Source organism: Caretta caretta, chromosome 1 (genome assembly GCF_965140235.1).
Source record: "Caretta caretta isolate rCarCar2 chromosome 1, rCarCar1.hap1, whole genome shotgun sequence".
Classification (NCBI taxonomy): domain Eukaryota; kingdom Metazoa; phylum Chordata; order Testudines; family Cheloniidae; genus Caretta; species Caretta caretta.
The window spans coordinates 263,592,824-263,616,424 of record NC_134206.1 but is presented as its reverse complement, the minus strand read 5'-3'; the positions used below and the strand labels follow the sequence as shown (position 1 = coordinate 263,616,424).

The window sequence follows — 23,601 nt, the reverse complement described above, 5'->3', positions numbered from 1 at the left end:
CCACTCCGGGGTACTCTCTCTGCACTGGGCACTTCTCTGACTCACTGACCATTACATACAAGGTAAAGCAAATGCAAGTTATTTAATCAACAATTAATTTTAAAAAGAATAAGGAAAAATGGGAAAGATTAAAGGAAACACATCACCCCGCTCTGTGGCAGGGAACACAAAACAAACAGTGTCTCTGGAATGTCCGGGCAGTTCACAGTCTGTCCTTGTAAGTCCCAGGCCTCCTTCTCAGGCCCTGGCTGTGCTGCAGGGATGCTGTGGGTTGGACACTTGCTCTGGTGGTGGCCACAGGCTCTAGGTGGCAGGGCCCTTCTTCCCAGCGTCGCCCCCCGCCCTGTCGGGGTTACTAATCCCCCTTTGAGTCTGGCCTGCAGAGCCTCCTGGCTCAGGCATCTCCCTGTGCAAGGGTCCCCCTCGCTCTCCCCAGCTGCTCACCGCACCCAGCTCCGGACTGCTCCAGCCCCAGCTCCACCACTCTGTCTCTGCTGCTCTGCCTCCAGCTCCCTGGGCTGCTTCTCTGGCCCCTCTGGCTCTGGTTGCTACAGCTCTGCTCCCAGGACAGGTCTGCTCTCTCTGGGCTGTGCCTCTGGCTTTGGGGCTGCAGCTCTGCTCCCAGGACAGGGTCTGCTCTCTCTGGATCTGGCCCAGCTCCGCTCCTCAGCTCAGCTCAGCTCGGGCCCCTGCTTTCTCCTTAGCTCGGCCCCACTCTGTCTGACCCAGGCAATTCAGCTCACACGGAGGACGGGACCTCCCTGGCCTCCTGATTAGCCTGCCCGCCCTGTCATTCAGGCTGACCTGGAGCATTGGCCTCCCCCATTGTTCCTGGGGGTTGTCAGTCTCAGGGTCCTGATTCCCCATCGACCCTTCCCCCTTTTTAGTACTGGGAGCTAGCAACTAAAACGCCCCACTGAATGTTAGTAAGGGGGCAACAGTCCCCTTACATATGCATTAAAATATTGTGGCAGGGGCTTGAATCCTGGTAAGGAACAACAATCCCTCCATGCACCCTTTCTTGGTGAGGCTATTTCTCTGTGTGAAAAAGCACTCTGCCTCACCCACTACAACACTTATTTGCTGTTTCAAATACTATTGGATTTTATATCTAACAATAGCAGCCATTTAAAACCAAAAGACTTGTTTGATTGGGTAAGCTCAGACGTATTTGTTCACTGTATTCTGATACCTTTTTACTCTTAGACACCAGAAGATACTAAAAGCCAAAATCCCCTTTGCTAGCCAGATCTGCTTGCCTAGTGGTTAGTGCTCTGCACTGCCTTCTGGAAAACCTGGCTTCCATTCCCAGCCCTTGTCTCTTGCTTCCTGAGATGGGCACTCTATATGTGAATTATACATTCTCCTGTATCATCTGTCTTTCCTGTTATGAGAGAATTGTACAAATGAAAATATTTTGAAAGGTTTACTCCCATTGCCATTCTCTGTAGCCACAGTCATAAGTGTTTGTGATAGGGTGCATTTGATCTTTGTGGCTCCGTAATGGGAGCCCCCTGGACTTACTGTTCTCTGCCCCAAGAAGCAGTGAGCTGAGAGGAAAAGACCAGTGAAGATGGGTCTTCCAAACTTGCCTAGAAAGGACTCTTTGGAGTGGCCATTTTGGAAACCACAGAGACCTGGTCAATCAGGCCTCTGTTGGCCCAGATAAAAGGAGATGACTGGCCTCAGCAGGTTAGTTCTTGGTGGGGATCAGAGGAGTCAGCAAGGGTTGGAGCCTGAGGCCAGAGCCCAATGTCCTGCAGCTGGAGGATGGTGCTAGAGGATGGAGCCTGCAGCCAGAGCCTGCTGCCCTGAGCTGAAGCCCAGAGCCTGAGCCCTACCGTCCCTGGGAAGGTGGGGGAACTCACCGGCTGCCTGCTCCTCCAGCACTGTGCCCTAGGTGACTCCAGAGGGGGGCAGGGCCCAACCCCTGATGGTGGCCCCAGCAACCAACACCAAGGCAGGGCATCCAGGAGCACCGGGGAGGAGGAGGCACTACTTTGCCCTTCCCACCCCTTCCAATCACAGCCTAGGAGGCTGTTGTGGCCGCAAGAAAAGCCTCTGGTGGCTGCATGTGGCCACAGTGGCCGCATTTGAGAAATACTCATTTAGACACATAGCCCAGCTGTGAGGGCCCAGAGAGAGCTCTGAGTCAATGATGGCCAAGTTACGGGCCTGAGTGAAAGGTTGAGTTGCCAGTTTTGGTTGGAGGTATTCCTGGAGCTTTCATCACATGACATAAAGATTAATCTTTCATTGAAGGTTAATTCCTGGAGACTCCAGGACAATCTTGGAGGGTTGGCAAACGTAGTGACAGGCAGGATGGTGGTATTGTCCACAATGATTGAGAAAGGAGGTAGTGGCTGGGGCGGGGGGGTTCTTAGGGGGAAGATTAGGAGCTCTTTTTTAGCCATGTTGAAGTTGAGTTGATGGCAAGACATCCATGAGGAGATGTCAGGGAGACAGGCTGAGATTTTAGTTTGGACAAAAGGAGACAGGTGTGGAACACAAAACTATGTTAGTGAGTTGTCAGTAGGGAGTTGAATTTGTGTTTTGCAGATGAGATTACCCAGAGATAAGTGATTTAGGGCTCTTCTAGATGAGAAATTTGCACCATTTTAATTTAAGGTGTTGTTGTTTTATACCGATTTAGTTAAGCAAAAATCGGGAGCAGGGGGGACGACTTAGTTCCATTTAGTTTAAATCAATTAGGAATCAGTTTAAGCTAAACCAAAATAAGTGTGTTTACACAGTGCTTTGCAGCAGTTTAACTAAATTGGTTGAAAACGTGATTTGTTAAACCAGTTCAACTTTCTTGCGTAGATGAGGTACAGAGTGTCCACACAGCTGGACTGTCATTAATGTAGAATTGGAACCTCTGGCTCTTTTTGACAACTTGTATTTATACATGCAACTCTGTGTCTGCCCTCTGCAGGATCAACCTCTCAGCCCCCCGCCCCACTGTCTTCCCCCCAAAAAAGCACTGCTCAGCCACACACACTTCTTCCACCAGGAGACCATACAGCCATTGACTCAGGGCCAGATTCTCAAAGGTAATAGTAACCTAAAGATGTAGATAGGTGCCCCGTGGGCTTCAGTGGGAATTTGGTGTCTAGGTGCTTTTGAAAATCCCACTCGGTGTTTATCTGTATATCTAGGCACCCCATTACCTTTAAAAATCCAGCTCACAGTGGTGTGTCCTCTCCTCCTGCCCAGTATCACCCCACTGGCCTCTCAGCCAGTAATGTGAGAACACTAAATTGAGTTAAGTACAATCCAAGTAACTATTTAGCGAAGACTAGGCCTCAGTTAATCAGTTAAGGAAATAGATTGTTCGCCCAGTGCTATTGGGTAACTCTGGTATAGTTTCTTAATCCCAGAATATGGGGTTGGGCTTTGGGAGTAATAGGGAAGGTTTAATCAGCTTTTACCATCAATTCCTTCATCAAGTAAACATATCAGTAAAGCAGATCTTCTATTTTCCCTTGCCTGCCATGCCTTGATATCAATCAGGGGAATTTGTGACTAGGGACTCATCTACACTAAAAAGCTTTGTCAGTATAAAAATGTCATAAAAAATCATACCCCTAACCAACGCTGCTATCCTGGCAAAAATTTCTAGCAAAGACCTGACCTAGAATGAGTGAGAGAAGTGCTTTTCCTCTTCTATTTCCCATATTTTGTCTAATGTGTGAACCATTGCAGTAACATCTACAGCTTGATAAGTAAACATTTTTGTTCTTTAAATTGCTGATTACAGTTCTTTAGCATTATTTTTTGCCTTAAGCGTATTCTAGTTGTGCTCTTTTTCTCTGGGGTTCTAGCTCTGGTGCTGGTAAGTGGAAGAGCTGTTCAATTCCAATAGAACTTTGACTGTAGAAGACAAAATACAGATGTCACATCTTACATCCTGGGTTATATAATTCTGCCAAAGCAAGATGATGGGAGATAGGGGAGGAGAGGAAGGGAGAGGGAAATCAGCATAGCCTATACTTTACAAAAGTTTTTCTCTCCCACTGACCTGTGTGAGTTTGGCATTTTACCTTGCATGAAATCCAGATACTGTGCAAGGTACAAAGCTTTTTATTGTATTAATAGAAAATGCTTTTATGTGTATGAAAGTAGAAGCTTAATGTTAATCTGTCCTGAGGTGAAAAAAAATTCAATTCTATTTACTACATAGGATATAAATTGTTTATAATATTACAAGAACCAAAGAGGCAAAATTTAAAAACCTATAGGAAATCCTATTTTGTTTGCAGAGGGAGGTCTCATAAAACACCAGAGAACCTACACAGAGAAGACTCTCAGCACAATAAATACCAGATACTAATTGGCATTTCTGCTCCTCTTTCTCTACAATGCGTGTGCTGCATGCAGGTTAAATGGAGTTTCTCTGGTTTTAGTGCGGTCTTCATAAGACTTTCAGTTTTTCTCTCGCTGTTTACAGTATTTCCAACCCAAAACGTTTAAAAAAAAATCATGAATTAAAAAACAAAACAAAAAACTCTCTCATGATTTTTAAGACAATGTGCATTCTTACTTCTAGTTTCTGAGCCTTTAATGTGCAAGTGCTTGGATCACATTTATAATCCTCTTCCTGCAACTGTGAGAGCTAAAAACATCCTTTTTTCGTAAATGAAAACTGAGCTGCTCATGTAATCACTTGTCTCCAGGAGCCGGGCTGTAAGTACAATACCACATAGTGTTTGACTGTAACTCTACTGTTTGTTCTTTGCAGAGAAAGATGGCTGAATAGCCTTGGAAAGGGATGTGTGTGTGTGTGATCTCATATCATCCACCCCCTCCCTTAGCCCCGACATTAGCAAAACAAGAAGACCAGAGGCAGAATTATCCTCGCAAAGAATAATTCCCTGAAGATGCATTATAACATCAGGAAGGAGAAGGGCAACTGTAGGTTTTTTCACAGGTCTGAAGGTGGGCTGGGTGAGGAATCTTTGCTGTTTGATAAACAAACTAAGGATAGTGTGTGTGTGTAATGTCATCCCCCTGAAGTGCCCTGGCTAGGCCTCACTTTCTGTAATGCCATAGAGTGTAATTTCATATTTTGCTCATATAACCATATTGAGGCTTAAGGAAAAGGGACCACTGACTAAATGAACCATGTTTTTGCAGAGGTGACTAAGATAGGAGGGGGGAAGGCAATAGATTTATACAGCTACCTCCATCCCCAAAACTAACACACACACAAAGGAAAAAGTAGACGTTCTGTAATAGGGCACCACCTGGTGGTTCAATGTGCACCACTCAGAGAGATGCAAAAAGGCTTGTCTGGCCTCTGCCATGCAAGATTGTTCTCTCTGGTTCATTTCCTCCTTTCCCTCCTACTGTTTGTAACTCACTGCGTCTTGTTCCAAATAACACTGTAACCTCTTTGGGGCAGGGATTGTGTGTACATGTGTTTATACAGGGCTCTGAAAAATGGGGTCCCTATCTGATTTGGGGCCTTAGGGTAAATGATTATGATAATAAGAGCAGTGCTGTATCCAGTTCTGTTTTAAACATCCCATGCCATGAGGTTTCCATCACTTCCTTACGGTCACAACTGACCGTAAGCTGATCAAGCGCCCCACATTTGACTACATTGTGGACAATGTAATTTTTACATGGAAATTCCTAAATTGTCTCCCTAGAACTGATCACTGCTCATCTAGTCCAGCATCCAGCAAAGGCTCTACCTAATGCTTCAGAGGAAGGGGGAGGAAAAATCCATAATACAGCTGGCTAATTTACACAATGCTTTCCGACACAGGAGGGGAAACCTTTCCTTCCTGATCTCGCTGCAGAACAGTTAATGCCCTGAAGCATAAGGTTTAATCACACTCTGTGCCAACTGGTGATGTTCCAGATCAGGGAGGAATGAGATGTCAAACTTCATTTTTTTTAAAGTGAAGAGTAGCTAATTGGGGCACGCAAACAGAAGGGTAAGAACAAAAACATTAAACATATGGACAATATTCAGCCTCACACTAATGCTCTGTATACTTGTTTCCTGTAGATCAGTCTAGGGCTACGTAGGTAGTGTCAAGCTGCCTTCCTCCTGCATCAATATAACAAAGCTCACCAACCTTCCACATTTCCCATAATCCTTGTGGACTCTGGGGCTAATGCCGACAGAACCGTCCCTGGAAGATGTCTGCCTGTGAAGTGAGAGAAGTAATGCTCAGTTCTTCATTTGGCACATACAGGTTACACCAGGAGGATTCCTGAGGGAAGCTCCAGGGGGGAATGATGTGAGAGTGAGGGATTGTAGCAAGGGTGGTGAGAAGGAAGCCCTGAGGCTACATGATGATGATTCACATGCCAGGAGCCTTTTCAGTGGATCAAGACAGAAGGAACCAGCATGGGAAATTTCTGAGAGGCTCATTTTGCTAGCTAAGGAGATTACAGAACTGTATCCTCCCTTTCGCAGGCGGTGTCTACCCCTTTTTGTCTTGGCATTTGCCATTGTTGCTGGTGGTCATGCTAGTGTAGACAGGATACTGGTGTTTTTACTGTGCCATCTCACCCTGCCCAGAGCCGATCTAGATAACGTGGTGGTAAAAATGCCAGCAGTGGCCTGGACCATGTCTGTACTGTCACGTCCACCACGGCTGCCACCACAGGGAAGCTTTAGACCTTTTCTACACTAGACTTTATTGCTTAAAATAATCTGAATGCACTGAGATGCGGGCATGGTCTCGGGCCCGGGTTTAGAGGAATGGGGAATCTAGCTGGTTTGTGAAATTACAGTAAAGCTAGGCTGTAGCTGTTTTGGAAAGCCCTCTGAAATGTTATCAGCCAGAATCTGCAGTCAAGCTTGTTAAGCTGTTCTCTCTCCTCTCTACACCAATAGTTGCTTCTGTTCGTTGTGGCGTTAAATGTGACTGCAATAAAGAGACTTTGTTGTGGTCTCTGCAGAGCTGTTTTGCTAGCATTCGACTGATCACTTGAATAAAAGACTTCACCTGGAAAGGTGTGTATGTACTTGCTGGTGCATGTACATCAGATTCAGCTAGGAACAGGCAGTTCTAAGGGGCTCAGATCTTGCATAGAGTAGGTGTTGTCCCTGATCTGCAATACAACAAGCTTTTCTGCTAATGATTTTTTACTGTGCGGACAGCAGGCCCCTGTCATTCCAACAATCCTGGATCCATTCAAGCTATGCACAGAAACAGCACCACATCAGTCTGGACCATTGGGCCAGTCCTGGGTTGTGTCTCAGGAAGTGGCCTATACCTGATGCTTCAGACGAAAAACAAACCCATAATGTACCTGGCCAATCTGTGTAATGCTGTACCATAGGGGCTGGGGGAAGAGTGGTTGCTTTCTAATCACGCTACAGATGGCCAGCTCACGCTCTGAAGAGTATCTTACCTACAGAGCTTCACGTATTATTGATGGTAGCAACGTTACCCAGCACTTGGCAGTTTTGGATTGTGCTGTCTGGGTACAATCTTCTGTTAGCAGAACCTTCCTAAGTGGGCTCCACAGGAGTTTTAGGGGGAACCAGACTGAATAACCTCACACCCACCACTGGCCTGATACAAAAGCACAAGAGTCCCATACTGCCCCCACCCCCACCCCCACCCCGTTTAAACCTCCAGGGCTACAGCCCAGTTCAAAATTCCAGAAGCAAATTGAACTTGAGAATAACATTCAAAGGTCCAGGCTCCTCTGGTGCTCAAAGGAATAGACTGTTACCTTGCAGTTATTAGCCGCTGGTAGTCATTTCAAAGCCATTTGTTTTCAGAAAGCTGTACCATAGCAAATTGCAGCACGGAATTTATTTCCTGCCCGAAGTGCCTCTAAATCCCCCAGATAATTCTCATGTGCAAGCTCTTTTGAAATGGAAGATATAAATATATATATTTCAAAATTCCATATAGTGATATTTCTAGGACTGCATATTTAGGGTGGCAAAGAACTTGTTTGTAGACGGGTGTATGTGTGTGAAAGGATGTTGACCTAGCCACCCCACAAACCCACTCTACTTAATTTACTCATCACTCTGAATTCCTGAAATCCATAAATGCTGATGAGAGTTAAAACACATGATAGACAGAAGCAGCATGCACTGTCCTCCAGAAACACATCAACGCTGGAATACACAAAGGTATGCGGGTACCACGAGGATAAAGATAACAGAAAGCCACTGCTATTCAGCTGGGGCACCAAAGTTCTTCCATGAGGAGGTGTCACTCCCACCCCAACCAACAATCTCAGGACTCACTTCAGGCTGGACAGATGCTGTCAAGTGTCACTCTGACCCCACATCTGCACAGGGCTGGTGCTGTCCAATCCAGGCCTGCATATTAGAAATACCAAATGGGCCCCAAGTGCCTTGTTACCACTCTTGATTGTCCTTGCTGCTCAGCTGTAAGACCTCTAAAGAGTGATTTTCAGCTGAGACCAGCCCAGTGCAGCTCCTTTCAGCTCGTGGGGTGGGGGGAAAGGGGCCTTCATTCTGGCTAATCTGAACCAAATCTCCTCTGGAGGAGTGCAGCTGCTGTACCAGCCTTGAAGAGCATGTTGGGTCATTGCTTTTCCCCTCTCCACATCTGTCAAGGGCTCTAAGTGTTACCCAGGAGAAATCTTTGTACTCGGGGAAGTGCAGTGAGTGATACTGCTCCCTGTATGGGTGCTCAAGTTGGGAGGGAGACTCCTTCCTTTTTTGCACCTGTGCAGGGTTGGGCACAGTATGTTGCTAAAATAAAGGGTGCTTAAGAGCAAATCTCACTAATGCAACCCATCAAAATCAATAAAAGTACCCATAAAAACACTACATAGTACATCTACAGCCACATCTGCCTTCCTATCTATTGCCAGTGCCCCAGCCAGCATGCAAAGTACACTCTGCTTCCCCATCACCCACTCCAGCCAACACACAATCCTAGCGAGGGCTATATATAGCGTGGCCATCAATTGACTGAAGTAACACCAGCATAGCAGTTTACACCAACCACAGAGGCAGGGAGGAGTCCAGCGGAAAAGCAGAAGGGAGCCGTGACTACCAGGAACCGTCTGCCTGTTGCATTGTGTTTCCCATCCTGCTGCCTCCCCACCTCTTCCCTTGCAAAAGGGACAGGAGAAACGACATCTTAGTTGTGGAGATACCTGACCAAAAACATCTCTCGTCTGTTGGTGCGTCAGATCTGGTTGTTTTCTTACAGCCTTTGACCCTATCATGGTCTCCAGTCTAAATGCCATCTTCCTTCTTCTCTGGCTCCTTCAGCGTGGAGGTAAAAAGTTCTTTTTGTTCCTTTTGTTTATGTTCTAATTTGGTTACATTATGGCATTTTTTCAGCTGGTGTCTTGTTAATTTCCAGAGAGCCCCCACTAGTAACTTGCACATTCCTGCTATTTCTGTCTTTTAAACATTCTTTCTTTTAAGAACTCATAAAGAAAACCCGGAAGGGAGGGGGACTATGGAAGTAGTGCTGTGTAACCTACATTAAATGGTTCAGGTCCTCTGTGGCAAGTTCTTCTCAAGCTAAGGGCTCCAGGGATTAACAGGAGGGTAGGTATCGGCCCTGCATCGTGACAGTGGCACTTTGCAATGGCTTGTGTGAGAGCCAGGTTCATGTAAACCTTGGCATTGTTATACAGGGTGAACTGAAGAGGAGGATGAACGATCATGTCCTAGACTCGAGAGTAGGGCCAGAAGAGGCCACTCAGATCACTGGTCCTCCCATACCACTTCTGCATTTTGGATGATCCCTCATTACATCCCTCTTTCTCACATAGTATCTAACCTGCTCCTGACTCTGCCGTGACAATACCCTGAGCATTTCCCTTGGGAGTATCCCACAGCTCAGTTGCTTTTATGGTTACAAACGGTTCCCAGTGCAGTAACCTAAACTTTCCCTTAACTTCAGCCCATTGCTACTTCTTATGTCATCTGCAGAGGCCTTTCTTTCATTGGCATGCTTTACCTTGAAGTTGTTTGTAGACCACAATCATGTTCTCCCTCCATCACCCCACCCCCCAAACTCTTCTTAGCGGTTTGTATTTAGCTCCTTTCATTTTGGGTTGTCACTTCTGAAATGTGATGGTTAGAGAATTGTGATGTTTGTGTCACAATATGGTGTCATAACATGATGCTGTCACACCAAGCTCAGAATACATTATGGGACTCTTTTAGGGTCCTACAGCAACCCTGTTTGTAGAATGCAAGATGTCAGAGAATCCTCTCACAACCAGGAAAGATGACCACTCCACCTTTCTCTTTAGATCTCTATCCTTCAATTCATGTATCACTGAAAGAATCAAAATTCCTATTGCATAGAGAGACTTGTCCATAAGGTTCTGACTCACTGTCCTAATGAGGGAAGAGCACTGAGGTACAGGATTCACAGCGCCTCATCTCTTTCTAGGCCAGTAAAGGTCAGATACAGTTTGGAAGATGATGCAGGTTGTCTGTAGAGGAAAGGGCAGCAGCTGCCCTGAATCTTGAGGGCCCAGTTTCAAGTTAATCTATCCACAGAGTCTAAGTACAGCGGTGACTAAGGTCTCTCCTGCCCCCTTACTTATCATGGGAACAGTGACAGGAAATTAGCTCCACTGGCAAATGGAAAGAAAAAGCAGTTGGCTAGAGCTGTACTGATGATTTTTTGATAACTTTTAAAATGCTTTTGACACTCCTCCGCTCCTATTGTTCTCTATTCATTATTATGTCAAATGCTTTGAGATGGGAATTGCAGGTGCTAACATAAAGAGATCAAAGGTTGTCTAGTGTTTAGAACTTGAATCATGATGTCAAAGGGACGGGGGCATATACCCTGTGAAATGGGCTGTCTGTTGGCATTTTCACACTATATGGTGTTCCCCTTTAGCTTTTTTTTTTCTTTATGCTAAACAAAAAAGGGAACAAGTCTAGAGACAGCATCTCCCCTTTGCTTCTGCAGCCTCTGTTGTAACTTCCTATGGAGCACCACTTGGTGAACTGCAGCAGCAGATATCCTTCCAATTGCTTGACAACAATCATGGGAACTATTTCCCCTCTCTCTTAAAGAGATACTATCACGCATGGCTACTTCAGGTCTTCACAGTTCTGCTAATAGTTCCTGTGTCTTATGTGCTGACTCACCCTTTGCTTTGCTGTTTAGAGTGGCAAAAGTTCTGAGTGATGAAGCTGCATCCTCTTAATGTTTTTCATGGTCTTAATACTGGCATGCACAGTATGTGCCATTTCCTTCCTCGCTCTCACACCCCCTTGTGCCCAAATACACATTTGCACACTGACACACACATTTGCACACTGACCCAGAGGCATGGGATTTTAGAGGATGCATTATACAAAACATCAAACCAGAGTTAATTTCCACTTTTGTCAGCCATAACATATTCTCACATACTGAGTAATCAGTCCACTTCCTTCCTTCTTCCCACTTTCAGCATGCTCGAGTTTTAGAGAAGAACTCACAAAGAAAAAGGGGAAGCCTGGGATTGCAAGTGTATCTAAAACCACACAATATTTATCTAATGGACTCTAGACCACACAGGAGTTGCCTTGCCAAAACATACCAGTGGTCTATGTAGTCCAGTGTCATCCTGTCTCTGACAGTAGTCAATCCTGGATGCAGCAAAGCTGGGTGCAACCCCCGTGATAATGCATCTAAGTGTGTGTGTGTGTGTGTGTGTGTGAAAGAGAGAGAGAAAGAGAAAGAGCACGAGTGTGTGTTTGGGGATGTTGTTACATCAAATGCTAATGATTATCTCCTATTGTCTAGGACGGCAGGTTGCAGGACAGAAGGTCTCTGTAAAACAAACCCCCCTGATCCAGGTTGCTTTTGCCAATGAAGAAGTATCTGTGAACTGCCTGGTCAGCTACCCCTACATGAAGGAATACACCACCTTCACGATCCATTATTACTGGGTGAACTCACAAGGCAAGACCGCCACAATCAAAAATTCTTTAGTATCTGAAGCAATCCCTCCTGGACGGACGAACCAGACAACAGAGAAGGATTACCCACATACAATTGGGCCACCAGGAAACCCCTCTGCTACTGGCACCTACTACTGCGAGGCCAAGTGGACAAGCCTAACGATAACAGGAAAAGGGGTATTCATCCTTTTTAGAGGTAAGCTCCGACTGCGCCTCACCTAGCCAATGAGAGATTAGAAGAAGAGGTTTGAAAGGCAAAATCTTGCTGGAGTTTTTTGCCCTTTTTTTCTTTACATCAACAAGGTAGAAACTCGTAATACCTAGCACTTGGGTAGCACTTTTCATCCACAGTTGTCAAAGTGTTTTACAAAGGAGGTAAATAGCATTATCCCCATCTTACAGACGAGGAAATGGAGGCACAAAGAGGCTAAGGCCTGGTTTACACTACAAAGTGTTGCCAACATAGAGTGCCACCTTACTCTAATCCATACAAAATGCAACTGCAGATATCATCTTCTTTGCCTGCTGTTCTGACCACATAACCTCCTCTTTGGATCTCTCCACTTGCTCCCTGTCTTACACCATTATCAAAGTCATTCTTTTAGCCCTCACTTTCAAGACCCTTTCATGGCTTTGCCACCCCCCGCTTATCTACGTCTGTCACATGTCCCTGTTTCCTGTGCTCCACCGTACCATCCGTGTCTTCCCCAGTCTACTTCTCCCACAGAGAAGGTGAGGTGTCAGTGGCAAAGTTGGAGGGGTTGGGAAAACTTGCAAGGACCTACCTGTACCTGATTCTGTCCATCACTATCAGTCTTTGTTTTTGGGACCTTTCACATTCATCCAGGATGTGATTTAAAAGAAAACATGTATTAAAAGATATGTTCTTCAGAGCTGCTTGTGAGTTTTAGCCCTCTGACAGCTGTTGAATGGAAAACTTGGGGGTAAAAATGAATAGTGGGTTCTCACCACCACTCATGCCATGAATCATTTGCCTTCCTCCTCACAGACACAGGGTACAGAGAGCCCTCCCCCAGCACGTGGAAATTTCTCATCGCTCTTACCACTATCCTCACCATACTGAGCATCACTGAAACAGCTCTGCTGCTGTGGAAGAGAAAGGCAAGTCCTAAGATAAGTATTACAGGCGCATCTGGTAGTGATGCCTGTAGCTAAGGTTTCTTGACACTTCCCATTATAAGACCCTGTTTTTAGTAGTTAATAACTTTACCAAACTTTAACTGTTTGGACTGAAATTTTCCATGCTGAGAGTCCACCTCAGACTGTTGGTTTTTTTTAAGTTTCAGCAAAAATGGTTCAGCCATATCAGAGAACAAGATGAAGGGTACATATATAGTTTTGCTCATGTTAAAAGTGACTTGTGTCAACCAGACTGTGTGTGCACTATCCCCAAAGAGCAACTGAGCATGCTGAAGCCCAGGGCTGCCAGGCTGAGCAGGACTTCCCCTGCAATCGCTTCTCACAGCACCAGGCACAGGAATTCAGAGCTCAAAAACTCTCTCTCCTATGCTCCCAATGCTCCCTCACTGCTGGTGCCCAGGCAGTGTGGTGGAGAAGCAGCCAATCTGGAATGCAGAAGGGCAAGAGCTAGACCCCTGGGGAAGGTGTGCAGTGGAGGAAAAAGAATGGACAAGGAGCCTTGGGTGGATATTGGGATTGGCTGGACAAGAAGCCAGGGAAAAGGGGTGAGGGACATTGCGGGGTGTGTGGGGGAGGTGGGATACAGGAACTAGTTGGGCAAGGAGACTGGGGCAAAGAAAATGAAGGGAGACTGAGATGAGAAGCCCAAGGAAGGAGACTGGGACTGGCAGTTAAGGTCAGGGAAGACTGGAACTCCAAGGAGAAGACTGGGACTAGGATGAAGAGGTGGGGACAGGAGGAAACTGGGATATGGAGCCAGGAGGAGGAAGAGTCAGGGCTGGGACAGGAACAGACAACTGGGGATGGGGCAGAAGGGGTCAGGTCTAGGGGGAGCAGGGGCATAAGAGTCTGTGCTCATTGGAGCGCACCACTCTCCAGAACCTAGAACGGAACCTAGAATTCCTGAATCTCAACATTCCTCTGCTGCCGCAAATCTCTGTAACCCACAGGCAAAGTGTGTGTCTCATCCACCTCTGGTGGCTGGTCTAAATAGGGGATGGCAATCTACTACTGCATTCAGTGATGCTGCTAGCTCAAGTGGCAAAGATCTGTGCTGTGGACTTACTACTTCCAGTTCTTCTGACAAACCGTGTGGGTATCAATATGATTCCACATGACGAAATTTCTGGTTTTCCACTTTGCTTTTTTTAAAAACCTGGGATGTTATGTACAAAAACCTGCAGTAAAAACATTATTAATGTTGCAAAGTCAAGCAATTAAAACTTAGGAAATGCCAGAATTAAGTTTGCCTATGCATCCTTGAATTGGGCCACTTATGTGTATGCCTTATGATAGAGTCTTTAGTTACATGATTACATGCTATTTTTTCCATTGGACCTCTGCCTCATCTCAGCACAGGATGGACAGTACTTACTTAATGAGCAACTATTCAATATTTTGGTTTCTCTGCATTGTTCAAGGTGTGGCCCTAGGCCTTATTGCTGCTACTCAAACACTGCTCTGCAGATGAATTATTAATTTCCTTATGGACTTTTCTGTGGCATTTATAACTATAGTGTCATGATCCAGGTCCTAACCCCAGGTCTACAGGGAGGTCATCACTCTCTTTCCCGCCATTTATCAGCTTGCTGGGATCAGCTAGACCTGGCTTTCCTTGAAGCCCAGCTCATCTAGGAGGCTCCACTCTGAGCCCCAATTGTTGGAACGCTGGGCCTCCTGATTGGCCTACTCTCCCTACTTAAGCCAGAAGGAGGAACAGGAACTTGGCTGGTACAACTGGTCTCCACCCTGCTTTGGATTCCCTCTCCCTGTACTACCTGCACTTGTCTCCTGGTCCTGACCTTCTGGTTTCCTGACACAGCATGATTCCTGGCATAGGCATCAATTCCGTGAGTGCTCCAGCCCTGGAGCACCCACGGAAAAAAATTAGCAGGTGCTTAGCACCCACCGGCAGCCAAGCTCCCCTTCCTCACTCTCCCCCACCCCCCAGTGCCTCCTGCTGCCAGCAGCCCCGCCGATCAACTCCTCCCCCTCCCTCCCAGCACCTCCAGCCTGCCGCAGATCAGCTGTTCTGTGGTGTGCAGGAAGCACTGAGAGGAAGGGGGAGGGATAGAGATGGGGATGGGGTGGAACTGGGCAGGAAGAGGCAGGGAAGGGACAGAGTGGGGGCGGGAAGAAGCGGGGTGGGGTGAGGGCTTAGGGGAGGGGGTGGAGTGGGGGCAGGGCCTGAGGCGGAACAGGGCAGGAAGAGGCGGGGTGGGGGTGGGATTTGGGGAAAGGGGTGGAGATGGGGCAGGACCAGGAGTGTAGTGGGGGTTGAGCACCCACGGGGAAACTTGGAAGCTGGCACCTCTGATTCCTGGTATATGACCTTTGGCTCTTCACCTTCTGGCTCTGAACCCTGGTTGGTGTGGGGACCTAGCCCTCCTGCCCTACATTAACTACTAGGCATGCCCTTCTCTGATATTCACCCAAGGAACTCAAGAAATTGCTGAACTACTAATGTGGTATGTAACCTATCACTTAAATCAGCTTCTGTACCAGTAGCTAATATGGAGGATAGCTAATGTGATGCCAATTTTTAAATCTCCAGAGGTGATCCTGGCAATTGCAGGCCAGTAAGTCTAATTTCAGTACGAGGCAAACTGGTTGAATCAATAGTAAAGAACAGAATTGTCAGACACATAGATGAACATGATCTGTTGGGGATGAGTCAGCATGGCTATTGTAAAGGGAAATCATGCCTCACCAATATATTATAATTCTTTGAGGGGGTGGACAAAAACGATGCAGTGGGTGTAGTGTACTTGGACTTTCAGAAAGCCTTTGACAAGGTCCCTCACCAAAGGCTCTTAAATAAGCAGTCATGGGCTAAGAGGAAAGGTTCTCTGCTGGATCAGTAACTGGTTAAAAGATGGGAAACAAAGGGTAGGAATAAATGGTTGGTTTTCAGAATGGAGAGAGGTAACTAGCAGTATCTCCCAAGGATCGGTATGGAGACCAGTGCTGTTCAACATATTTATAAATGATCGGGAAAAAGCGTAAATGGTGGGGTGGCAAAATTTGCAGATGATACAAAATTACTCAAGATGGTTAAATCCAAAGCAGACAGCAAAAAGCTACAAAGGGATCTCACTAAACTGGGTGACTGGGCAACAAATTGGAAGCTGCAATTCAATGTTCATAAATGCAAAAGTAATGCATATTGGAAAGCATAATCCAAATTATACATACAAAATGATGGGGTCTAAATTAGCTGTTACCACTCAGAAAGAGATCTTGGAGTCATTGTGGATAGTTCTCTGAAAACACCCACTCAATGTGCAGCCGGAGTCAAAAAAGCTAACAATGTTAGGAATCATTAGGAATGGGATAGATAATAAGACAGCAAATATCATAATGCCCTTATATAAATCCATGGTACACTGACACCCTGAACTGCATATAGTTCTGGTTGCCCCATCTTAAAAAAGATGTATTAGAAATGGAAAAGGTACAGAGAAGGTCAACAAAAACAATTAGGGGTATGGAACAGCTTCCATCTGAGACGAGATTAAAAAGACTGGGACTTTTCAGCTTGGAAAAGAGAAAACTAAAGGGGGAATAAGACAGAGATCTATACAATCATGAGTGGTGTGGAGAAAGTGTTATTTACTCCTTCACATAACCAGTGTCGGGTTTACAATGGCTCTAGTGGCTCCATGGAGCCGGGCCCATACTGAGAAGGGGCCCCGGCCTGCTCTGCTTGCACTGCGCCCCAAGACCCTGCTGGCTCCCCCCGCCCACCACTTGCTCCTCTTGGCCTGCCTGCCGGCTGGCCAAGACCTCCTCTCCACTCCCTGGCTGCACCCCCTGCTCCTCTCAGCCCGCTGGCTGGACCCCAGTGCACCTCTGGCTGTGGCCAGTCTCAGCTTCCCACCATCTGCGGGGCCCCACCTGTCTCCGTGGAGCTGAGCCAACTGGGACTGATGCAGAAGCCTGGCCAGTCTCAGCCAGGTGTAGGGGGAGAGACAGTGTGAGCAGCTTGGCTGGGCCCCTCCAGGCAAGTGCGTCTTGAGGGAGCCAGGCCGGGGCAGGCCCTGGCCTGACTGATCATGCCATTCCCGAGGGGCTGGAGCGATTCCTGGCCCTGGGACTGGCCCTGGCTGCGCTGCCGGCTCAGCCTGGCAGACACAGTCGCCTCCCAGCAAGGCCGGTAAGTGCAGCCAGGAGGCAGAGCTTGGGGGAGTGGGTCTGTGGGGAGCCTGGGGGGGGGGGTGCTGGGCTGTGAAGGGGTGAGGAGGATCTGTGTGTGTTGGGGCACTGGGGGGGGGGTAGTGGGGGGTGTTGGGCAGTTGTGGTGGGGCTGTGGGTAGGGGTGGTGTTGTGCAGGGCGCTGTGCATTTGTGGGTGGGTCTGGGGGGGTGCTGGGCATAGTGGATCTGGGGGGCCTCTGGCCATAGGGAGTTGGGGAGTGTAGGGCGGGGGGGGCTCTGTGTGGTGTGGCATAGGCCCACCCCTGAGGGAAGGGGCATGCTGGCAGCACAGGGCCGGGCAGGCCACTGTGCGGCTGGCAACTGCCGGTTTCTAAATAATGCCCTAGCATTGGGTAGAACAGGGCTGCCCCAGCCATGCCATGCCCCATTGCCTCTGGCTGGCCCCTCACTCCAGAGACTGACCTCCCCGCACCATGCTCCATTGCGTTCATGGGGGCCCACAAATACTTTTTGCGCCGGGCCCACAAAAGGTTAATCTGGCCCTGCACATAACATGAGAATCAGGGATCACCTAATGAAGTTAATAGGTGGCAAGTTTAAAACAAATAAAAGGAAGAACTTCTTCACACAATTCAGTCAACCTGTAGAACTTGTTGCCAGGGAATGTTGTGAAGGCCAAAACTATAACTGGGTTCAAAAAATAATTAGATAAGTTCGTGGAGGATAGATCCATCAATGGCTATTAGCCAAGACGGTAAGGGATGCAACCCCTGCTCTGGGTGTCCCTAGTCTTTGATCGCCAGAAGCTGGGAATGGGCAACAGGGGATGAATCACTTGATCATTGCCCTGTTCTGTTCATTCTCTCTGGGGCACCTGGCATTGGCCACTGTCGGAAGACAGGACACTGGGCTAGATGGACATTTGGTCTGAAGAAGTATGGCTGTTCTTATATTCTTATTCATAAGCTCTTATGAACATGGCATCAAATAAATTAGAGAAGGAATGAAGAGCTCACCAAGACAGGCTGCCAAGGCAACAGCTCTTGAATCCTGGAGTACCACTCTTGTCATAATGCAGTCAGAGACAGATTATTTTTCTGATTTAAAAAAATGACAATTATTAGACATTAATGGGAGAGAGAAATCAGGGGTGAGAACCTCTCCCCTCCTTTAGCCCAGTAAAGGGACTGGAATGAATAAATGGACACTAACAGTCTCGCTTCCAGTCAGAGCAGGATTTCCCCAGGACAGGAACTGCAGAAGACAGCTACACACATGTCTTCCAAGGACACCCTCACAACTCCTGGTGTGGAGGTCATGCTGATGTGGGGCTGGTAGAGGGAGGGGCATTGCAGGGACAGGACTTTAGGGGGCAGGACTGTAGCATGCAGCTTTGCATAGCATTCAGGAGGTGACAGGCAGCTTTCCAAGAGGCCCCAGCCTCTCCAGTCCCCAGAGCATCCCAGGATTGGGAAGGCTGAGAGTTCTGTGCTGTGCCTTTTACAGTTTGTCTACACATGAAAATTAATCCGGAATAAGGTAAAGTGTGACTCCAAAATGGATTAAGTTAATTTGGAGTAAGGCAGTCATTCTGAAATAAGAGCATCCACGCATGGTGTTAATCAGGAATAGCTATTCTGGAATAAGTCCACTGTAGGCAAGTGTCACAGACTCCAAGTCAGTGCAGGAGGGAGCCCAGAGAGCAGCATGTAGGAAAATTGTCAGGCTTTTCATTTTCCATTGTAGGCAAGTATGCTTGATGTTTTTTATCTTGTGGGACTGCTCCTCTGCCTCAGGACTCTGCAGTACCACCTACCTCAAAGGTTCAAACATCATGAGATACCTTCTTCCCCCTCAAAAATCATTGGTTTGAGATGGAAAAAAAATAGATTATTTTTTTTTGTTTGTCTTCTGATTATTCCAGTGTTGATAATTCACGGATTTTATTGTGAATTTTGCAATATGCAGTGTTTTGCTTAAAACCCAAGCTCTAGGAGTTATGTGATTACATGAGAATCTCATCTTTCACTTTTTTAAAAAAATGTAAGTTTCTAGCCCTCAAAGGTTGTGGCATTTGAAAATGTGGAAACCAAAAGAACCAACATTTTTATTATTTTTAATCTCATGATACTTAAACGAGTCTCATCTTTCTGAGCACTTGAGGTTGGCAATGCTGTTTAAGCTTTAGAGAAGCTGCCTGGTCACAGTCCATATGTGAGATCATTTCAAGTTGAAAATTCAACCTAAAATTCATCACATACACACACATTACGGTTGCCAGTTTTGGTTGGAGATATTCCTGGAAGTTCTATCACATGACATAATATTTAATTAAAGATTAATCTTTAATTCCTGGAGACTCCAGGCCAGTCCTGGAAGGTTGACCACCCCCCACCCCCTTCTAAGAAGGAGACTTCACTTTCTCTCCTCTTTATCTCGGGGTGGCACTCATCACTTGCCTTTCTCTGTTCACAATTTCCTAATCCCAGCATTGCCTGCCCCAAAACAGTCAAAAATAATGAGTCAGTCCTCTCTTGATTATCCTGTCCTCCTATATTCACTACTCCACCCCCACCGCATCTGCCAGTGTCCTTCCTTGTGCCCTGTACTCACCTCCTCTTTGCATGGCCCCTCCCTGCCTCCTGACAGCACATACCTTTGCTAAAATGTAGCCTGACTTTAAGTCTCATTGGAGACACTGGAAGGTGGTGGCCCTCTTTTCTAGGGGCAACCTCACTGCCACCTGCACAGGCTGTAGGGAAATGGTAGCCATCTTAATTAAGAGCAGCCTGGCATCAGGCCCAACTAATGGGGTATGGGAAACAGCAGCCATTTGGGGAAAGGGCAAAACTTTGCAACGTTGCTCATGTTCATCCCTACATGACAAGAGGCTTCGAGTCAAAATACCCAACATGAGTCTCACAACAAAAATGTGATTGCTGGCAACTCTCTAAAGTCACAATCTCCCCCATCGTGTCCTGTGGGGCCTCAAGCAAGGGAGCAGCCTGTGTGAGGCTACGGCCTTGCACCCTGTGCCTCATCAGGGTGCTCACCTAGCTCAGGCCTCTCCGATGTCTCTGTCTCTCTTGCCCACCATGTGCTGTGAGGCTGCCAGTTTGTTTCAGGCCCCTGTGAAATCACTGCCTTTCACCCTGTGTCCTGTGGGTCTGCTGCCCTGACTCCAATCTGATTAATCACTCTCTTTTCCACGCACCTACCAAACTACAGGCCTTTGGCCTGAACTTCAGGCCCTTGGGAGATTGTTCAGGCACTCAGGACTTTTGATGCAGCCACAGCTATCAATCTTGTGAATGCCAGATAGTAGTGGGCACAGAAGCTTATCATCCTTATTGTGTGTATAGAGAAGGAGCTAACCTGCATTTTAAAAAATAAACCCCAAAATGTATCAAAGCAGTGCTGATGCTGGGTTTTTCAATAACAATTTGTTCTGTGTTTTGTGCCTTATGAGAACTAAATGAGGGGTTTTGTGTATGTTTGTAGGTATTTGATTGGTCACTTGCAAATTATTGTAGAATTTCAAATAAATAGGGAGCAAGCTTCTTTCTCCTTTTGCTTTGGCTTCTTTTTGACTAAAACACCATGACTTCACAAGTGATTCCAGACCTCCCATTCGGATCTATACTGACTCCCCACTTTAGTTTGTCTAGTTACGGGCCTGCTGATGCCTCCGTACCCCTGGGGCCTCACCTCATAGGCTATACTGCAACTCAGACTGGAGCCCAGAGGGTCTCAGAGCCCAGGCTCCAGCTTGAACCCAAATGTCTTCACCACAGTTAAACAGCCCCGTAGCCTGAGCCCTGCGAGCCCGAGTCAGCTGACACAGGCCCGCTGAGGGTGTTTAATTGCATTGCGGACACATACCCATAGAGGTAGTGACTGTGAATGGATGTGAGATGCAGACACTGCCCCTCCTCCTTAGCAGGAAAAATGCTCTGTCCACATCGCAACCAAAATAGTTAACCAAATGGAGGGAAAATAAGCACAGGCTGGACTAGCACCAAGGCTGAGGACAAGCCCCTTCCCCTTACTCCAGAGAGTTTAGCCAGATGTCTTCCTAGGGGGAAATGTCAAGACTTGCTGACATCTCCAGATTTTGAGTTGACCTACTGATTATTTATTTTTTAACACCAGAAGGGACCATCTAGGCTGACCTGCTGTATAATGCTGGCCATAGAATTTCTTAACACAAGTTCTCTAGGCTTGAAGATTTAAATGTTTATCCCTAATTACTAATGGATTGGAAAGTAGCTCATCATCCTCATGTGATATGAGACAAATGTCATCCTGCTTCTTTCCAAATACAGGACAGAAATACGTTTCAAATACTTCTGCCTTTTCTGCGTTGTTATGAACAATTTTGCTCAGTCAGGAGAGTACTTGTGGTGATAGTAGTGGTTTCCCTTCGCCATGTTGGTAGAATGACACTCTTCTTCACAAGAGGAAAACCCCTCCACAAAGTCATGAATCAAGTGAAGTAATATTGCCTTTTATTATGCTGCATCTTACATTTTTGTCCTTTGTATACACAACCGCGGAGGGGGTGATGACCTTGTCAGATCTCACAAGCTAAGTGGAGTTAGATTTGGTCAGTATTTGAATGGGAGATCTCTACGGAAAACTCATTTGCTGAAGGAAATGGTGTTGGTGATTCCAGAAGAGGTCATCTTCCTTCAAGTCAGTATTGGACCAATGCCTCAGTGTATTACTGACCAATAAAAAGTCTCTTGGTACTCTTCTCAGGGTTGTGATGTTAGCACTAGTTTCCTGACCAAGTCTCGTTTTAAGTAATTGCATTCTGCCCCTCTAACATTCCCCCTACAGGTACAGCTGGGTAGGGCTGTCTTTATTTCCTGTGCCGTGAAATAGGTGCAAGCTGCATCACAGAGATGCCTGTATTGTAGAAGTCATTTTTGTGTAAACACAGTCTGGTTCACAACATTTTACACCAGTGTAACCCAGCTGATTTCACTGGTTTACACTGGTGCGAGAGGAGGGTCGAGCCCACTGTTTTCAAAGTGGTCCTTTGTGATGAAAGTGCTATAGAAATGTGATTCACTAGTTATCACTGATCATGTGTTAAGTACAAGAATCATGCAAACATGTATTTCACATTTTGGAATGTTGTGTGTTTACAACAGATCTGTCATTTAGTGTCTTGTCCTAAGTTGGTGGTGTGTCGTGGGAGATGCCCAGATGTCCTCCAGAGATGCCCAGACCTGAGCACAGGAACCCAACCCCCTTCAGGAAGCTCAGAACCATCTGGCTCCATCTACACTGTGAGTACCACCAGAACTACCCCCATCCCCAATGTGGCATACAGCTAGACCTCCATGTGTACACCAGCATGGCACCATGTAAAAATAGGGTGATCTGGGGGCTGGAGGAGAGACACAGTGCACTCCATTCACCTCAGTATAAGGAAGGATTTGATTCCAAAGAGAGGGTTGGTGAGGAGGCGAGGTATCTTCTTATGCCGTCTCTTCTCTATAACTTTTGCCTTCTGCTCAGAATAAAATTGAAACCCTTTTACCACTCCTGAAAGTGGCCCAGGGCAGCTGTTTCCATTCCCCTAGCCTGGTGGTTGCAATGCATCTGTTTACCCAAGGAAGGGAAGGAATTGCTTAAGATGGGCGGCAGGGCAAATGTATGGGGGGGAGTAAAAGGGTGAAAGTGAGCAGAGAAGAATATTGGCTGAATATCAGGAAACCTTTTCTGAGCATGAGATATATAATGGAGTGGAAAAGTCTCGCCAGGGGAGAGATGGAAGCTCAGTTGCATGAATAATTTGTGACTGGACAAAGCTCTGGAGAATGTACTGTAGGGAATGCTAATGCACTGCCAAAAAGGGTGGGATGCTGATGTGGACAAGAGGATGGACTAGGTCTTTTCTAGCTCAAACTTCACAGGTTCTTATGAGGCCAGTAGGGTTTGGTTTGGTTTGTTTTTTAATTTTTGGAATTGAGGTTTAAAAAAAAGCATCTGGAAATACCAGGGTAATAATTTGGGGGAGGGAAATTAATCTGATAAATCTTTTACTTTTAGAAATAAATTTCTTTTTAATTCAACTGTTTAGTAAACATGGAGAGTTTTTCTGTAAAAGTGGATGATTTCTGCAAGGAGGTTTTAAAAAAAAAATCCCAATTCAGTTTTCGCTCAGTCAGCGTTGTCATGCAGCCTCAGCTCCATCTTAATTACACGTTCCATCATGTTGCCTCTTTCGAGGTGTCTACCCAAAGTTTAAAATAACAGTGTTTTAAACCCTGGGCCAGCTTTGTGAAGGTGCCCCAGGCAAGTGTTGGTGGACATGATGGTGCAACCCCCCACCCCGTTGCTCCTTCTCCATGAAGGGCTAGGAACTGACCGGGCTGGTCC

At 46.5% G+C, this 23,601-nt stretch overlaps 1 protein-coding gene across 2 annotated transcripts in view; it reads left to right on the top strand.

Moving 5' to 3' along the window:
• The first annotated feature begins 4,720 nt into the window (after positions 1 to 4,720).
• The window catches only part of NFAM1 (NFAT activating protein with ITAM motif 1), a 29,886-nt gene continuing 11,005 nt past the window's right edge, over positions 4,721 to 23,601 (top strand). Inside the window, exons 1-4 of one of the 2 annotated variants that reach the window (XM_075124233.1) lie at positions 4,721 to 4,947; positions 11,733 to 12,086; positions 12,900 to 13,012; positions 22,368 to 22,505. In XM_075124233.1, the coding sequence (XP_074980334.1) occupies positions 4,881 to 4,947; positions 11,733 to 12,086; positions 12,900 to 13,012; positions 22,368 to 22,505 (672 nt within the window). In that variant the 5' untranslated portion in view covers positions 4,721 to 4,880. Of the gene's footprint in view, positions 4,948 to 9,025; positions 9,243 to 11,732; positions 12,087 to 12,899; positions 13,013 to 22,367; positions 22,506 to 23,601 lie in introns of those variants that run through there. The other variant, XM_075124234.1, reaches the window with a different exon arrangement.